The sequence below is a fragment of the Temnothorax longispinosus genome, chromosome 7 (genome assembly GCF_030848805.1).
Source record: "Temnothorax longispinosus isolate EJ_2023e chromosome 7, Tlon_JGU_v1, whole genome shotgun sequence".
Lineage (NCBI taxonomy): Eukaryota > Metazoa > Arthropoda > Insecta > Hymenoptera > Formicidae > Temnothorax > Temnothorax longispinosus.
This window is the reverse complement of record NC_092364.1, coordinates 15572721-15592376: the sequence shown is the minus strand read 5'-3', so window position 1 is coordinate 15592376 and position 19656 is coordinate 15572721. Positions and strand designations below refer to the sequence as shown.

Genomic DNA, 19656 nt, shown 5'->3' with positions numbered 1-19656 from the left:
ACGCGTGCACGCACCGGTGTGCGGCGTGAAGAAATACTGGTACACGCGAGATTCCAGATATGGAAGCGGTATCGGCAGATCGGCGCGAGAATAAGCTCGCCGAGCTATTTATAACAGGTCCAGAGCGCCACAGCTGACTCAGCAAAAACCTGCAATCACCACGTTCTCCTCACTTTTTTCTTCCTTCTTCTCTTTCTCTCTCTCTCTCTCTCTCTCTCTCTCTCTCTCTCTCTCTCTCTCTCTCTCTCTCTCTCTCTTCGTCTCGTTTTCCCTCGGAGCGCGAGTTTAATTGCCCAATTACCTGGTACCCCGAGTCGAAGACGTCGTACGACCTGTCGGCGAACCAATTTCGAACGAGTCGCGACTCACGAACCGGAGGCTGTTTTTGCCGTGATGCAGGGTCGCTCAATAATGAAAGGGTTCACCCGAGATGCGCGACCTTCTCCGATTAATTCCAGTCCATTACGTGAAACTCTCAGGCTCTTTTTGTAATTTCCATCTAGATTATTAATGTCTGACAAAATGTACTTAACCCTTCGTATAAACCTACCTTTACATAAAAGTGATCGGAAACTAATGCATGGAAAGTACGATAGGTATATATTCTTAATGCATTTTATTTTAAAAGAAATGCAAAACTTATCCAGCAGCCTAAAGTGGCTCATGTTATTTTGAATATTATTTTCCAAGTGTTATATAGAACAAGATCTCGCAAAGACAATCTTTATATAAAAAATACCACATATTCTGGTCATTATAAAAAGAAAAAAAATTCTAAAGAACCTGCTGGAGCTCGGAAGCGCTCGGAGATAAGAAAAGACTGATCCGTTAAAACCGTAGTAGCTTAATCATAATCGTATCGCAAAAAATCGGCAGACTCGCGGCTGCTCGACGCCGATCCGAGGCGTGTTTTTGCCCACAGTCACGGGATACCGTAAGTATTTGTAACGTCCGAGAGAACGTAAGGATATACTGAATATCGTTTGGACGGGATCGATTACCGGGTAGACAGCATGCAAATTACGCAAATCCATCTTTCCAATCGGGAGTGATTAATTTGCGCATGGCCAGTGATTACCGCCGTATTCTTTCTTCCTTTCGCCGTATGCCCGGCAACTTAGAGAGGCTCTTAATTGCACCTCCTATGCCGTGCGTAAATAAGTATCGCGCTACATCCTGCTGTATTTTTCAAGTACCTTCTTGTTTGATTACTTTAAATGCTTTTACTCACGTGTCAGATACACACACACACAAATCAAACGTCTGCTATAAATGTCTCTTTCTTCTACGTCTATTTCTTTTTCTCTCGAGTTTAATTTTTATCTCTTCTCTTCTTGTCGCTTTCATGGCGAGCATATGTTAATTAAAGTATAATCTTAATTAAAGTATATTTACTTTCTAAATCTATCTGACAGAATTATCATGTGACACATTTAATCATTTTTCTCCTTTGCAACAGTCTAACTCATCTTTACTATTACTTTTAGTTAATTACATCTCGATACATATTGCTGTATTTTCCCAATTCTTCTCTCAAAGTGTAAAAAAATCGTTTCACAATTTAGATTACTTTCTCGTTTTATTAAGATCGACCGCACGTGACTCAAAGCTCGGGGATTTTAATGCCCGCATAGCGAGGTAATATCTCGTAGCATATTTTAATCCTTTCATGTCTAATGAAAGATATACGTGATACGTCTCATAATACAATTTTTTAGATACAAAAAATGCTTCTAATGCAATAAATCTTTCAATTTACCTTGTTATTACGTAAACATCTAAGACAATATACTTTCTAACAATACAGGTTTATGAAGCATATATATCCCATTAGTAATGGACTTTTTGCGTCCCATTAATCTCGGATTTTTTAATCATATACTTTCCGTGTAACTCACTTTTCAATAAAGTCACCGTTGAAAGAGTTAACACAAGCTTCGTTCTCGCAAATCCCATATCTCTAATCGACAACACGTGTTTCCGGAGGACGATCGTGCGTCCTCGTGTGGCCGTCACGCATCGAGAAACCGGCGTTCCACATCTGGCGCGTGTCCAGCTGATCCAGATCGATCTTTCGTTGCGTTTTGTTGATCGCGACTCGCTATCCGAGGCATAACGCGCGAAAAGAAATCGAGCGAAAGACCTCGTAGAGAAGAAAAATACATAAGTATACGTGACTCTATCGTGATAACGTTATTTTCCGCTTTACAGATAAAATAATTACGGATAAAATAAAAAAGTTAAAAGATTAAACTATTTTACTGTTGATATATCAATGTGTCCGTAATGGTGATAAACTGAAAATCTAGCATACACGTTTCTCAATTGTTTTATCATTCCTCCAATTATCTTATCAATCACGAATGAAGATTTTCGAATAAATTGTATGTGTAGTAAGCATGTAAAAAGATGTAAATAAGCCTGACATGATAAATTACTTATAACGTCAATGTACCTTACAGACATAAGAACCAGCTTAGAATCTATATATCGAACGGAAATTGGCACTAATTTCGTAGAAAGTAGAGCTGGAGCGGTAAATCTCCGTTTCGGAGGCAACGATTGAAGCGGATTAAAAGATCTAGAAGGATATGACACGTGTGCACGTCGTCGGCTTCGCGAACCTAGCCGGCAATTTCCGTGCCGAGGAAAAGAAAAGTGTCTACCGGCTTCCATCACGAGTGAGAACTCGACTATCAACGAAGATAACGAAGACTGTCGTCGCGGTAGTTTAAGACCGGATCGGGAAAAGACAGACTCCGGCGCCAGTTAAAGAGCGCGTAAAAAGAGAAAATCTACAGAGAGACCGACCGGTTGCAGAGCTCGACGACCGATCAGAGGCTTCCATTATAATCGTATATATATTCTCTTAGCCTCGAGTTTCCTCGGAGAAGTAGGTTAAAGCTTCTCGGGATCCGATCGGAGGATATATCCCGAAAAGGACAATTCCTTTCGAGCTATATAAGAGATGGTTACATAATTTTACATAAAAAGTGGTCAAGCACTTGAATATCTTTGTTAAATATGCCCATAAATCAATTAACAGATCTGCAGTGACTGCAAGAAATAATAACGCGTGACGCGATTGAATCGTTATTCTAGCTCTGACGTCGCGCCGGATGTCCTTTTCGTGCTCTCGCACGGACTACTGGCAGCTTTTGTATCGACACGTCTGTCGTTGTACGATGAAATATTTCTCGTGCGCGGTCGAGATTTTACCGTTTCCTCGGAGACTGTCGTTCGTCATGACAAATAATTACGCGCGCGGCGGTTTACGTTATCACGCGGCAGCGTCGATAAATCTTCGAGCGTGGTCTGCAACGCCATAAATACGTGCCCGAGAATAAGAAAAGAACCACGCTATAAAGGAGAATACGGAACTCCGCTTTTTTATTCGTCGTTTTTTTTGTCTCTTCGCCGCGGGACGACGGCTCGAGTTCGGATTATAATTACGGAGTCAGGCCGAGCTGACGTCACTGTCAGCTTCGTTAATGTTGGATCCTGGTACGAAGCCAAGGACGTTTCCTTATCAATGCCTCGCGAGAACACCGGATCCGGGGCTTGCGAGGTAATAAAAGGTCGATACACGCTGCACAGCCGCGTAGATTGCGAAATAGAATGCCATTGTTTTATCGGCGACAGCAGTTTACAATGTGCGCGAAAGGGAGAGGACCGGCGTCGATTTATATGTCGACGAGCGCAATCGAAACTGACATTAGAAAGTATCGCGCATTTTAATGCGTACGATTGAATCCATCTACCGTGATAAATTCGTTTGCATATTTCACTACACATTAGATTGACGAAGATCATTGTTAATTGTGCAAATGAGATTCATTTTAAACTTTTCTTGAGAGTAAAAAATTCAATATTTTCCGCTAACAAGAAGAATCGTTTTCTTTTTACAACTCTTATAAAAATTACAAGCGTGCAGTGGCAAAAAACTATTAAATTAAATTTTTATCAATTATTTCAAATATTTATATATAATATTGTATTTATCTTTCCAACAAATCTCGACAGATCTCATCTAGAAACTGTTTCTCACTAGAAACTATGATTAAGTTTCCAACATTGCTGACGTCGACAGATTTAGAATATGGAACGGGGGCTATTTAAAATTCGCTTATGCATTTGAAGAGCCCACCTGCGTGAAATCGGCGCCGATGAAAGCTTGCTCCATACCGATCCATATCGTGATGGGTATCAGCAGTTGCTGGTAAGGTTTCTTCAGCTGGTAAGCCGTAGCGGAGAGCAATTGGATGCCGCTCAATTCTTGGCTATCCGATCGTCGTTGCTTCTCGCCGTACCTGGAAGACAATTAAGAATTCTATGAACATTCACATACGTCCCCTTGAGAAGTCAGTTAAAATATAATCGCTCCCTCGTTTTATTGACTTATTATCGAACACAATGAGTTTCCAGCGTGGTTAGATGCAAACGTGCAGAAATGAAGCAAGTGTGCGTAATAATCGGTCTTCCTGGAATATCGGAAGACAACATTGCGAACCGTCGAGCGATTCATCAAATAATACGTTTCAGCGATAATGGAGGAATTCTCATTCACTCGCTTTTCCGCTGTCAGGAAAATCTGTGCAATTTTAATCAATTTTAGATGAACAGTATAGAACAACCACGTTACAAACACGTAGCATTTGTGTCTGACTTCTCTTTCTTCCTCTCTCTCTCTCTCTCTCTCTCTCTCTCTTCTGTCTGTCAAAATGTAAAATTATTCAAAATTTATTTCGAGATGACAATATCATCTACGTATACTATCTATGATATACTACCACAGTAATTTGGTTGCGGTTATATTTTACGTCGAACATAATTTCGTACGATGTACATACGTAATGCGGCATAAGTCAAGAGTCAGGCGAACAAAAGAGCGGGAAACGCGAATGAACAATGATGATCGGCTGCCGCTTAGAACGTATGATTTTCCGGCAGACTTTTGCGCCGCTATTCGCAAAGAGGAAGAGCGCGCTCGCTCGGATGGGGATTAATGACGACCGCGATTAATTATCATCGCGATTGTACCGTCCGCGTACTTATTCAGTGTCCGTGCAACGCGAGCCACGCGGAAACAGGTTGCGCAATTAGCAAACTTCCACTGCCATTGAACGGTGCCGCGTGTCCCAGCCGTATTCATTCATCGTTTTGTGTCACGATTAGATGAACGAACATCGGGCGACGTACGATTCGATTCACATTCTACATTATCCGTAATAAATCAATGATTGGAGGCCAAACAATAATTATATCTTTCTTATTTAATATGAAATTTGACTACTTTGTCGCAGTATTTTTCAGGTATCAATATTTTAAATTATATCTTAATTATTACAAACGAAAATTGATTTACATAAAAGGTTAATTTTTTTGCTGACATTAATCTGTTGAATGACTGTGTATTTAATAATGTCGGCAACGTACATTAATTCGAAAATATTCTAAAAAATTCATCACGTAGGTAGAATTCCGTTAATAAGAGAATTTAATTTAATGTATGAGAATTTAATTTAATTTAACGCAAGACATGCACATATGTGTCTGATACTTTTCGTCGATATGATAACGAGGGAAAAAAGTCAAAACATTCTCGCGTTGGTCAAAGTGCTAATCTTTAGTAAGATCGCAGTCTGAAAGATTTACGCGCTGTAAAAGTCGCACGCGGAACGGTACTTTGGTCAATGAAAACTTTGAGATTAACTATGCGCACTCGAAACTTAACTTATGTACAATATTTTCACGCGAGAATATTCAATGTCAATGGCAAACCTAACATAAAAAATTTTTGTAAGCTAAAAGAATACAGCTTGTTGCATGACATTCGATTCGTCAATTCTCTTCATCTTATCACAGAATAATAATTGGATTGTTAGAGCATCTGAATTTCATCTAAAACTTATCTACAAAATTACAAAAAATTTGATCTCATTATTATAGCAAATATATTCTGGAACACAATAAGACGCTTAAAAGCTCATATATATATCGCGGAATTAATGGATGTCGCAGGAATGAAAGTCATTATTGCGATACCCGACGAATATAAGCCCGATGCTAAATTTAGCTGACAATCCAGGCGAACGTAATGCGCCTGAGGATCCGCGAGAAGTTAGGGCCCCCGAGACGGCGTAACGGCCGTTACCACCGTCCGATGAGAGAATTCGTGAAATAAATCTCTCGACGCCACTAAACACTCGGCATACGCTCGACAGCAAATGTTCTCCACCTCGGGGGACGGCATTCCTGAGAACACGTTTGCTGGATTTTCTGGGCCCGGCCGAAGCCACGGCCACTGTTGGCAGCCGCGGAGAGCGTGTGGTACGAATCGCCACTTGCGCAAAAACAGGTACACGCGTCTTTCTTCAGGCGGAAGGAGACGTCGAGAGGATATGGACATAGAGAGCGTGATCTTTGGCGTGATCACCGGCGGCGTATCTTTCGCGGCAATCTGCACGATTGCTCCATATTGCTCTCGAATCGCGTATCATTATAATCGCGCCTAGCAATATTGACAGCGTGATGAACGATCGTGGCGCAGGTAAGAGGACGATCGTTTGCCTCGATCATGCGTACCTAACTAAAGACGAATTACTATTATAAACGTCACGTTTTTTTCGTACGTTGATCTCTTCGTGATGCCCTACACACATACACATACAAATGTATGTCCGCGCGTGAGTCAAAATAAAGAGAAATTATCATAAGCCTGCTCGAAGCGATGAACATCTCGATCGTTAAGCAAAAGCAATGAATAATATAGCTTAAATTATACATCTCGTGCCACGAATTCTAGAGGAATACATATTAATTTCTGAGAAGGATTTCCAGCGATAAAATTGCTTGGATGATGACTATTTAATTGACGAGAGGCGCCGTCTTGCAGTTTCCGCGTTTCTATATGTGTCAGCTAGATCGATTTTCGTTCGCTACTTTTAAACCTTACAATGTTAATCATCAAGCTATTTATTCCTTCTTTCGAGATTCGAGGCTGTAATATCAATTAAGAACAAAGTTAGTTTTCAATTTGGGTACAGTAATAATCTTTAACATAAACGGAGTTATCTTATTTTATTTATCTTTCTTTTCAATATAATTACTTAGAATTCTATTGAGCGTATAGAATTTGGTTTCACTAATTCTTTGAAATAAAAAAAGCGGCATTATACTATATACATATAATACAACACAACATATAGCGTATAGAATTCTAACTATACGCTGATGTATGTTGTGTAGTACAGTGTAGTACAATAGTATATATACCACTTTTTTATTTCAAAGAATTAGTGAAACCAAATGCAGAGAGGTTCTTCTTGGTGAGTTGCCATCACCAGAGAGATAGCGATCGAATAAAAACCGACGGTTTTTGGTCGGATTTGAACTCGGATCTTTGGCTCATTAGTGCTGGTCTACAACCTTGCTTTAAAGAATATTTAAGCTTTAAGCCAAAGAAATTGACCAATCACAATGGAATGTGAGGAGAATACTCGATTGTGATTGGTCAATTTCTTATAGCTTAGAGCTTAAATATCCTTTAAAGCAAGGTTGTAGACCAGCTTTAAAGGGTCTTAGAGCAGCGCACATTTCTATACGCCACGATCGCCACTGATATTTTGCTCAAAAAGGGATTAGTACTGAAAAGATAAATTATTTAGAAAAATTATAGTATGGATTTTTTGAAGCTGTCAAATTCAATTCGTAATCGTTTTATGCCTCATTGTCACCAGAAGAAAAGATCCTTCGCCATCAATAATATGCTAGTATTTCCGATCGTCACATGCGCGAACGACGCGATGCAATTAAGTCGTTCCAAATCCCGGAAGATCTGTTTGATTCGTACTCGTATAATTTCTTTCAATTCACGCGACACGACGTCGCTCGAAAATCACAGCCTCTTTCGCACGGAGAGAACAGAGCGAATCGGTGGTGCACGGGTATTATACACGCTTCGCGAAAACCGCGAGCGGATTTATGCACGCACGAGTCGCCGCGCGTTAATCCAGATACATAATTCAGAATCTTGAACAATTTAATGAACTGCAATTCCGGTCAATATCTCGACGACTTTCCTCGATCCGCTCGTAAGAAAGTGTTATAATAATTGTGATTATTAATTTTTCTCCTCGCGTTCTTTATCGATCGTGCACAATTTTTATATATAGTCGGCCATGGAAACATTTATGTGTTTTGTAGTTTAAGAATTTCTTCTTGCGTCTCTTTCAACCGAAGTTGCATCTTCACGTGCGCATATTTCCGCCGCGCTTTCCAACGTTTCCACAGACTAGACCTGAACCGTTACGGCGCAGCCTTGGAAGCAATGCGAATGGAAGATAGCGGCAACGGAGACGTCTCGCCGCGGCCGCGATCTGCGTACAGATCTAATACACTCGCCTCTTACGTAATACCCCCCGTAATATGCAGACATCACGGACGATGCTGTCATTAAGACGAATGACGGTGGGAGAAAAGAGAGAGAAAGAGAGATTGATAACGTGCATCCACGACGCTCAGATCTTTCGATATTTTATGGACAATACGTTTCGAAGAGAAAGTTTAACCATGCAGTGACCTTGTTTGGCACATTAATTAAAACCGATGTTAAAGACTCTTCCTCTTTTCTTTCGTCACGGAAGAATTAAATTTAAAAATTTGAAAAGTATTATATAATCATTATATGTATAAAAATATATAAATTTAATTATTACCCGTCTGATTAAAATGTACAAATTTCGAAAAGAAGCGAGAGAAACTGGCTTATTTAATTATTTATTATTATACAACTTATAACACATGCAAAACTAAATTGATTTCCCAAAAGGAAATGTACATAACTTGCATATTAGTACATCGATTTCAATAATTTACGACCGCCGCGGTCTCGTTCTGCGGTTCGCCTGCCTCGACAACGTGGCAAACGTTATGCAGGTCAGGATTGTCTTTCTCCTAATGATGTCGCCAGCCGAGTTGCAGCGATGTAGTCACGTTTACTGCTGTGCGTTAGCAAACTGGCAACTGCACTCGACAAACAGGTTCATTACTATTATCTCGAAGTCGTCAGCGTGTCAATGATGCATTTCATTTAGAGAACTAATAACTAAAAGAGCCGTGTTTTAATCATAATACTACTTCTATACTTCGATATTACATTCATATCTCAGGTGTATATTTATAAAAATTAATTTTCCATTATTAATTCTCTATAATTTTAAAATAATGTAAAATAAAGATATATTAATTTTCTTAAGTATCGATTTACAATTTCAAAAAGATATAATTAAATATTTAATACGTGTTGCGTTAAATGATAGCATTTCGTAGAATTTTACCTCTTTCTATATTTTCTTATATAGTGATGAAATAATTTTTCTCTTTAAATCTAAACGTTTAATTAGTTTGCTAATTAATAAGGATTTACCGAAGATTATCACGGCTAATAATAATGCTTGTAACGCATCGAGAAACTCGCGAGCAGACATGCAACGCATTTAGGACGTCGAAGCGGTCTGTACCGGAAATCGAAAGTGAGTCAAGTGTTCCTTGATCCTCCGTAACACGCGGATAAATAATAATAATAATATACACATATTATATACTTATATACACCTTTGCTTGGTGCCTCAGCGTACATATCTATCTATCTACGACTACGACCGAGGGCAAATTAGCGGCATGCATATGCACCGAGCCAACCGGAAAGGGATACGTGAGCGAGGGAAACGTCAGTTTTCCTAACTACACCGGTATTATGCGCGCTGTACGATCGCGCGCTGCGTTTCATCGTGGGCGATTATCGAACGGCAGCGGGTATCTTCGTAAACGATCGCATGAATGAAGCGCGGCAGCAGCTCGTGCATCGTGATGCATCGGTTCGCGGATTACGCAACGTCCAACGTCGGCAATCGTGAGATTTTAATGCTCGGAGAGAGAGAGAGAGAGAGAGAGAGAGATAGAAAGAGAAGCGGAAAGAGACACTGTGATTTAGACACTGGCACGAGCCTGTCTCTCCGAAGAATTGTTAATGGAAAAATACGGGAATGCATTAACTGAGACTGCGCCGAAAAATCATATATGTGTGCACGGGTTAGATAAACCAATGATACACAAAAATCACGAATAAAAGCGTAATATAAAAATTTTTCTTCGATGTAAGATTGTAAAAAGTATATAACGTATATAAAATTATAATATAAGGTTTCTGATTTGAGCAGCATAAACTTTTGCTATTTTTACGCGATTTTTGTTCTTATGCATGCATGCATGCATATGCGTTTGTACACGAGAGCAATATATTTTTCGCTTGAAAAACGATAACACGAAGAAGTGCTATTTGACAACAGATTTTAAGCGAGCACACGAGCAGCACATGAGAAGTTGTATCGGTACGTGCCGTCGCACGTCCTAGATACATTCGTTTCGCTGCGAACTACGATAAATGCAATACAGAGTGTCTCCTGTGATACTTTTCTCTCGATTACAAATATTGATGTAAATTAATTTAAAAATTGATTATGCCTTTATTTGTGTGTGTGTTCGCTTATTAAGCAATTTAAAATTAAAGACTTTTTTGGCGAATTAAAATTTAGAGCAACACATAAATAATTAAAGTCTCGTTTTCTATAGTTAATCTTGAAATAATTCTCGCTTTGATAGCTACATTTTTTCTGACTCGATCAAAACATTAAGTACAAGCAATTAGAAAATTACAATAAATAATAACTTTGCTTAGAATTTTTGTTAAAGGCAAACGTCAAAGACCGTGGAAAAATCCCTCCTGGTCAAAAGTATCACACAACGTACTTCTGGATCACCGTATACGTGGTGAGGACAAGTACGGGCGTTGCTTTATCGTCGCTTCTCTTTTCGTCGAGCTGGCACCGTGTGTTTCTCGTTATCGAAAACCTACGCTAACACACGTAAATCAGAAGAGGCGCGACCTTGCGAAAAAACAATTCGCGAATTACTGGCTCTGCGGCCGTAAATTTTCCCAGCAGTTAAGGATGTTTAAGTATAGTATTACATAGTTCCGGACAAATTCGTCCGTTAGAATGATAAAAGATCGAGCATGAACTACGATGGAGAATCTCAAAGGTAGTTTTCAACCTATCGCAATCCAGAAAATAATAAAATTATAAAAAATTTTAGCAACTATTCATCAAAACAGAAAAAATGGGCAGATTTGTTACAAGATATACAGAAATTTTTTAATTTTTATGGATTATTAATTTTCAATAATATCTACAAGAAATTTCAAAAATTATGGTGCAATATAAAAAATATTGTGCAGCTATCGTATATATTTATATCATTCTTCACATTGTGATAAATTATTATATAAAAAGATTTCGCGCGGGCATAATTAATTTGGTTATTAAGTATAAAAAAAACGTTATGTAGGTTAAGGTATTAAGAGATGATTACGCTCGTCGTTTACGTACAGGAAGTTATGTTAGTCAAAACCGCGGAAGAATTAAATTAAATAGCATAGAAGACCGCAAAATCCTATACACAGCGGCGAACAGAAACAATGAGAATCTGTCGTCGCGGAAGTCATGGAAACGTAACACCATAATTACAACTGCGAATAAATCCGACACGATAGCATCTATTAATTCAATGTAATTACGAGCGTGATGCTCCAACGTTTGTTCCTTCTGCGCGAGAAGTTCGAGCCGGCTGATTTATGAGAGAGTTGCATTGAACGAAGCCTTGATGTCGCGCGTGAAAAGCGTAAACGCACATTTCAATACAGCTGTCCATAAAAACAATTCATTAAACGGATCGTTCAAGTGTGCAGACAGGAAACAAGACCTTAGGATGGCGCGTTTTTCTTCTCCTCCGTCTTTGATAAGATTGTCGTTAATACGTCTACATTAAGGGGATCCTATAGTGGCGGTAGTTACCGACATTTCTTCATTTTAAGGAATTTTTGAATTGGCTTTACAGAATTGCAAGTTTTTGGTCTAGAATTAAAGTACGCACAAAAATCTACATCGCGTTGTACGATTTCATATCGGGAACGAAAAAAAATTAAAAATTTTACTAATTTGGGCACATACAACTGTCATCTAACGACAATAACAAAATTACTGCAGTTTATATATATATAATGACACCAGGGCGACGTAGGGGCAACATGTAGGAACAATATCGTGTAAATAAAACTAAGATTCATCGTCTAGAAAAAAAGATTCCGTAAAATGAAGTTTTATTAAGCAAAAGCACATTTAGGTTGACAGGATAAGCAGTATTGCGTGTAGCGAGAGATGGCGCAGCAATCGAACAAAGACAGATGCCTCTGGTTAGACAAGGACAGACATAGATATATAACATAGAAAACAGGATTAGAAATGTTGACATTACCGACGTCGAGGAAGTTCGGCCTTCGCTATAGGATCCCCTTAAGGCCTCCGCACAATGAAAAATATAAAGGAACAAGGAAGATATTAGCGATTAGAACTAAAGAATCAAAAATAAAGTTGCACGATAAAAAGTATACAGGCAACGGAAACAGGGAATAAAACAGACAATAGATTTTTAACCTATCGGAAGCCGTGTATTAATGCTACACCCAGCTTTATTCCCGATTTTTTATTTCTAATTGCTATAATATCTGTTCCTTGTTCCTTATATTTTTCATTGTGCGGGGGCCTTTAGCGTCTAATTTCTATCGATTTGTATCTCGGCGTCGGAAGATCGACCATGTTAATTGCGAACGGGGTAGTTAGTATGCGTCAGAGCGCCGTGCGCACCTGACCGAGGCATGTATTTTCCGAGGACTTTGTAACATTGAGTCGCAATCTAATCTTCGGTCCGATAATAATTTGGCGGGCAACGTATCATTAAGAGTTGCCTACATCCGGACGGACACGTGTCCTTGCGCATCACCCCGCGACAGGATGAATATGAGAGAGTGATTTTATCGGTGACAGAAAACGAAACGGCGTGAATAATATTGGGATACATCCGGCATTATTCAGCATCGTGCAATATATTTAAACTAAAAGGTCTAAAAGTATTTGCGCAAGTGTTTGCGGAAATTGACCGTAAATGCGACTGGACGTATCAGCGCATCGTCATTGCCGCTGCATTATCAAAAATTATTTCCTTTTTAAAGTTATTAGTATTTAGCCATTGCGTAATATATTTTAGATTTATACATTTCCTGCAATTAATTACGAATACGATAATTATTTCGTCAGTTGCCCAAAAGAGAATTATGTTTTCCACGTCCATAAGGCGAACCTTTTATTCAATGCTAACTATAATATCTCTGTTTTGTTACGGTACGTAATAAATATATCTCTAGAATTGTTAATTCTAGCATCAAGGTTGGTACACTCAGTAACCTTATCAACTCAGTTGCCTTATCAACTTTTTACGCCGTCCGACCATGGTTACCGCCCATTTTTTTTTACCATGGTTTCCGATAAGCGAGAAGCCGCGTTGAATCGTAAGTTGCAAATTAATTATCTCTCGGTAATCGATGTAAAAAAATGCAAAGATCTTTTTTTTTTCCCCAGTATAAACTAGTCGCGTTGCTTTACAGCACGCTGAAGGATAAGCGTTGACGCAACGCGAGCCTCCAGAAACTTACCGACTTTTAATAAGTACGGTTCACGCTACATGTAGCGTTATGCAACCGCCGGCGCATCCTGTCGGATGTACGCTATTTCGCAATCATAAGCAGAGCAATGGTTACAGCTATCCCGAAACGGCGGGGCTAGGGGAGAGGAAATTCGGGCTGATGTTTCGCGGATCATGTCTATCAAGCTGCGTTTCGTAATACCGCAATAACTCGACATGTCTTCTGCTTCTCAATTTTCACGTACGCTCCACTGATAAGTCGTCGACGATACAGTCGCATACCAGTAATCGCTGACAATCTACCGTGAAAACAGCTATAACTTGGTTGCTCGCCGTCTTTGAAAAATTGATGGAAAAGAGACGGCTGCTTAAAACAATTTTTAGATTTTTCGAATAATCTGTTAACCCGCGTAATGTTGGTAACATGGTAATCGCGATGAGTGTAACTATAATTGGTTGTTGTAGAAAGAGAGAGAGAACGTGAGTCAACTTCTTCACTAACGCGAATCTGATGAATAAATTTCCTTCTCCTGGGAAACTGTAGGTATATATCGCATGGCAAATTTAAAAAGATGCAGATTGAAAAGATTCAAATTGCATTTTATGCAGTGATTTCTGAGAAGCGGCGTCGATTAAATAAGAGCTTCTCGCGATTTCAATTACCTTGCTAATTTTCTGGCGAAGCGATTTTACGCGTTTCGTTTTCTCGGCCGCAGACGGTCAATGACATCGCCACGAAAACAAACGTCCCGTTCTTATCAAATTGGGAAGAAAAATCTTTTTCTTCCCAACGGCACTCCGTTCGGCCGTTTATTCTTGGAAACAGAGCGACGAGAATACAACGCGATCGCGTGACACCGCCATATATCCGTAAAACGATCCGTATACGGGCGATGACAGTTTGAGCCGCGTAATTCAGTGCAAAATCGCGGATAAAATATATCACTGTCAGTGATTGAGCGCACCGATAAGACAGACTGGTACGATTGATAGAGGCAGCTTCCTCCGTTACATCCCGTGCATGTCACCTTTCATGCGGCGCATAATTACGACATGCTCTACCTCTGCAAGTAAGCTTCATTGTTGACTCAACGTGCAATTATAAACCTCTTTGTGGCGAACGGATTTTGCATCCTACTCACATAGATCGATATCGGAGTAGACATACGGAGCAAGGTATTTGTTTCGTCTATCTGGGAGTACCGGAGAAACATTCGCTAATTCGTTAACTGCTTTGCAAACTGGAAGTAATCCGATGTGTTGCAATCGTATTATTAGTAGAATAATCTAACTAATATCTCGCAGAATAAATGTTTAAAGGAGCGACGAGCGATGCATATTATAAAAGATATACATATAAGAAATAAAAGTGAATGGAGAATATGCAACATTTAATTTGGGATCTTTCTATTTTGCTTTCTAATTTGTTTTAATAAAAATCTGAATAAAGATTATCATTTCTCTCGTAACTTATATACTTTCAATGACAGATACCTTAACAATTAAGCCTTGAATTAAATATATGCATTAAAATTCCCGCTTAATATTAAAATAAAATTTTGTTATATAAGCAAAATTAAATTTTCACTTATAATGTTGAATAATTCAAGTTAAAACTTTCTTTAAGTTTTCACCAAAGAGTTATTGATTCAGAATAAAAAAAATATATTCTCAGGTCTTTTCAAATCGGTCTCGCTCCGCGTGTACTTGGCACGAGACACTACCGTGTCTCTTGATGTACTATATATATATTTATAATTTTTTATTTATACTAATTTATACTAATCTAAAAGGAAAAATATCTTTTTATATATACCTAGCTTTATCTCTTCTTGAGCGAAATAAATGACTAATTAGTATATTGATGGCAATTTGTAATACATTAAACATTAGTGCTTTAATAGCAGCACTCACTGAAAATTTATTGAAGCATTATTGACGATCGCAAGTTGATACGGCTACACTGTGCATATAAATATGTAAATCCGATCAACTAATTAACATTCGGCGCGTTATCTCTAATTATAAAATAAAAGTCTTTGTAGGAGGAGTAGAGAACCACAGGTTTATCAAGCCCGACTACTCTCTAACGTTTCTCAACGACTAGCCTGTCCTTGCTTGTACGTGCTATTCCGTCGCGAGGTATTACGATGACGAGACTTGATATTGGTAAGCGATAAAAACCAGCTACTCTCGAGCGATTAACATCCCGACCGGCGACTTTCGTTCCCGTATATTCGGCACTCACCTAGAGAGAGGATCGACGAAGAGAGCGACGATAATCACCGCGATGATAACGCACGTGAGATAGATCGCGGAGATCTCGTAGATTTCCGACTCTGGTGGTCGGTCCAGGTTCTCGTGGCCTTTGTTGCCAATGACGCAGAAATCCGCGCCGCACAGCTTGACTTTGTCCCAGCTGTTGATTGTACTTGTTGTGTTGTTGCCGCCGCCGCCGTCAGCACCGCCATCGGTTAATACTGCAATTTGAAAGTGATCTCTGATCGTGAGTGGTCTTCGCGAACGTTCGCGCTTTCTCTGAATTTCTTCGAATTTAATTAAAAAAGAAAAACGCCACAGCGACCGGGGAAACTTGAGAGCATTTGTTTTTAAACTTAAAAATGTATATTAAATTTTATTTATTATTGCTAACAAGTAACTTAATTTCGATTTAAATAAAATGTTTTTTAATACTTACTAGTAAGTCTTTTGTAATTTACAAACAAAAAATCAGATTTATTCTAGTGCAAGTTTGTGGGTGGAGATTAAAGAGAATTACGACTATTTATGCTATATAGTTTCATTTTTACTATTTGGCATTAAATAATCTAAAAACCTATAAAATATATAATATAAAATTCATACATGTATGTAAATACATGTAGTTTAATGTATTTAACATATAAGAACTGTCATCTCTCGTTGTACTGAAGAAAATGGTTTTTTTTTTTTCAAACTTTTTTTTTTTTTAAATGTAAAAAAAAGAGTTAATTTAACTTATGCAAACGACTCAAAAATAATGATTGTTCTTTACATTTCGCAGCAGTTTACATGTCAAGCTATTCTCATGTTAAGCTTCTGGAAGAAAAAAGCGATTATCGCAGATTATTGTGATGTTTCAAACTTAAAAGTATGCACGTAAATGATTTAACAACAATGACTCTTTTTTACTGAATACACGATTGTTAATGAAAGGACTAAGAAAGAATAATACAGAATTTGAGTGATCTTAATTAGCGATTAGCAATGAATTAATTGCACGTTCAGCATAATTATAGTTTTTTTTTACCATTCTACAAGTTCAAAATCTGAGTTTGTCCTCGCAACGTAAAGTACGGAGACTGTTTTATCACCGTCATATACATCACGGTCGAGAAATAAAATCGGTAGGAAGATATCGACGCGTGGGATCTGCCTGGCAACTGCAATGCGTGTACTCGGATAAGGCAGGGAACGCGTAACAATTTATTACCAAGTCGATTATGCCGGTTCGAAGCGGGTGCTCGAAGACTCGCGCGGCGAACGTGTGTGTGTGTGTGTGTGTGGAGAGCGGTAGGTCGAGAGGTCGATCTGTTACGCCGTACCGGAAACCGTCTCGTGAGAGAGCCGGAACGCCGAGGAGAATGAGACGCGACGTGTGTGGAGCTGGACACTTCGTAAATCAATACTTCATGGGCGAATTTCACCGTCGACCGAGACTCTTTCCTAATCGATTTTGCGGACTCGCGGGTTTTGCGCATTATGCACGCTACGCCTTGCCTTTCCACGATCGAAAAATCGATTATGCGCGTCGGCTCGTCCCGATGGAGGTAACATCGAGGTCACGGTTGCACCCGTGTATAGTGGAATCCATTCGCGTAATTCTGTACCTTTATTCACGGCGCGTGAAGCCGGAGGAGACCTTTGCCGAATGTAAATCACACCTGGTTACCTCTGACAGGGATGCAATAGACATCGCAACCTAGCGTGTTCTGATTGCTTTATTATCGCCGTTAAAAGACAGCCGAGATTGCGAAGTCGTCCTTACGATTCTGCCCGAAGATTCGTGCACGCGCTTCACGCAAACGCGAAGAAATCCCGCGATAAACGGATAAAGCATGCCATTAACGTACTGTTCTTACCGTGTTCACGTGTGCATTTTAGGTTGTCATAAAAGTTATTTTGATCCCGACAGTGGGTCCTGTTGAAAATTTAATGCTTATTCGCTAACAAGCGGGATTACCGAACCGATCGGCGAAACGCAGCTCGGAGAAATGCTCGCGAATAACCGGAGAAAGAAATTCCCATGCAGAGAGCTGTACAAACGCGGCCCACGCACACATGTCGTCAATGAGGAAGCGCACGATATGCGTTCGAATGCGCTCGTTTGCGCGGAACCTTCTCGAAAGATCTCGTTGGTATTCGACGTGTCGAGTCGAGTCGGATACTAGGAGTCGACTAGGAGTCGCGCACCGAGGTGCAACAATTTGCTCGAAAGCGCCAACGTGCGGTCGTTCGTATGTACATATGCCTATTATTCGTGCGTGTGATATAATGTGTAACAAAGTATGCGCGTTTACGTGACGATAAAGCCTTTCCGAGTGTGTCGAGAAATCGCCCGGCGCAAATTGCGGCGAGCGTTACGCTGCCGCGAAAAATTAACGGCCGTGCGCTTCTCGCCGGTTAAATCATCGACCGGAACTACTGACGCGCACGACTTTCATCTTCTATCGCCGCGGCGTGCCGGGAATTTTGTTATTCGTATAATTTCACACGGATGTTCCAGCACTCTTTCCGGGATAGGAATTAATCGATGGCTCTAAGTAAGACCTATCGACATTCTGAAATCTACATTCGACTAATACGTGCGCGGCCGACCAGAGGAACTTTCACCGGAGCTAATAATATTACGTCGTGTTTTACGTCGTGATTCTCTCCACTATCGTCACCAATTGTCGGAAATGTCCACTTTTTAATGCTGTTGTCGAGCGAACACGCACGAAGATACGTGCGGAAATCGTTCAGTCCAATCATGCAAATTGCAAACTGCAAAGATACGTATTATACTTTATGCAATAAATGAATAAATCAATGACAAGTCTCTTAAAAATATCATAAACAGTTTCTGTTCCAATATCCGTCACTATGCAAACGATAAAAAGTGTTTCTTATTTTCGTTACATTAGAAATAACTGTGCAGTAGAAAATGCCCATATATATAAATTAACCACGTTTTTAAAGGTCGAAGACTCGACGTGTATAAGCATGCTAAAATTTACAAACGCAGGTATATTTTTAATCGATTTCACATTTTGATTTTTTTTTCAACAAAGCTAATTAATAGTTCTGTAATTTTAATCAATTTATATTAAACGAAGGATTAAACTTTTAAGGTAAGGTCAAAAAATAAAGTAAAACAAAATAATTATTGTCCATTTAAATTCAGATAAATTTCATTTTTTTTTTTTTGCATTTTGAATATTATAATCTGATTATTCAGATATTTAATCTTAAAAGATTGCAATGGATTGCAAATAATGGCCTTCCCCAAAATTTTCTGTGATAAAAAAATCGATTTAAATTTCAAACACAGCGAAAAATGCGTCACTGATATTAAGATTGAAAGTGCAGGGACATACATTTAATTAAAATAATTTACTAATTAAAATTATTAAGTCTTTAATTAGTTCGGCAAAAATAAACTGGACTCTTTAGTATTGATCACGTTACATAAATGCGGTGCATGGTATATTTAATCGACTTCTTCCATAATCGATGTCATAATGCATAAGAAATTCGTTATCTACAGGTATTATCGAATCATTCCACAAAGATCTCGTCGATTTCGAGGAATTATTCAGTAATACCTGCCCATGCAATCTGCAACCTTCATGCCACTACGGACTATTCATCGTTATAATATTGCGTATACATGTCGACCTCGACAAGGACTCAAAATGATCTTGACCGTTGTTGTTTATTTGCAAATGTTGCCTGGCGCCAATAGCATTGACTTTTCTCTGTCCATCAAATGATTGATGATGATTTAATACGAATTTGTCTATGTAGCCATCTACACCT

The 19656-nt window shown here is 39.1% G+C and overlaps 1 protein-coding gene across 3 annotated transcripts in view; it reads right to left on the bottom strand.

The window, feature by feature from the left end:
• Positions 1–19656, bottom strand: part of LOC139815697 (UNC93-like protein) — a 54824-nt gene that overhangs the window by 12024 nt on the left and 23144 nt on the right. For all 3 annotated transcript variants that reach the window (XM_071782780.1, XM_071782779.1, XM_071782778.1), the window contains exons 3-4: positions 15845–16076; positions 4148–4310 (exon numbers count right to left, since the gene is read on the bottom strand). In XM_071782780.1, the coding sequence (XP_071638881.1) occupies positions 4148–4310; positions 15845–16076 (395 nt within the window). The remainder of the gene's footprint in view (positions 1–4147; positions 4311–15844; positions 16077–19656) is intronic.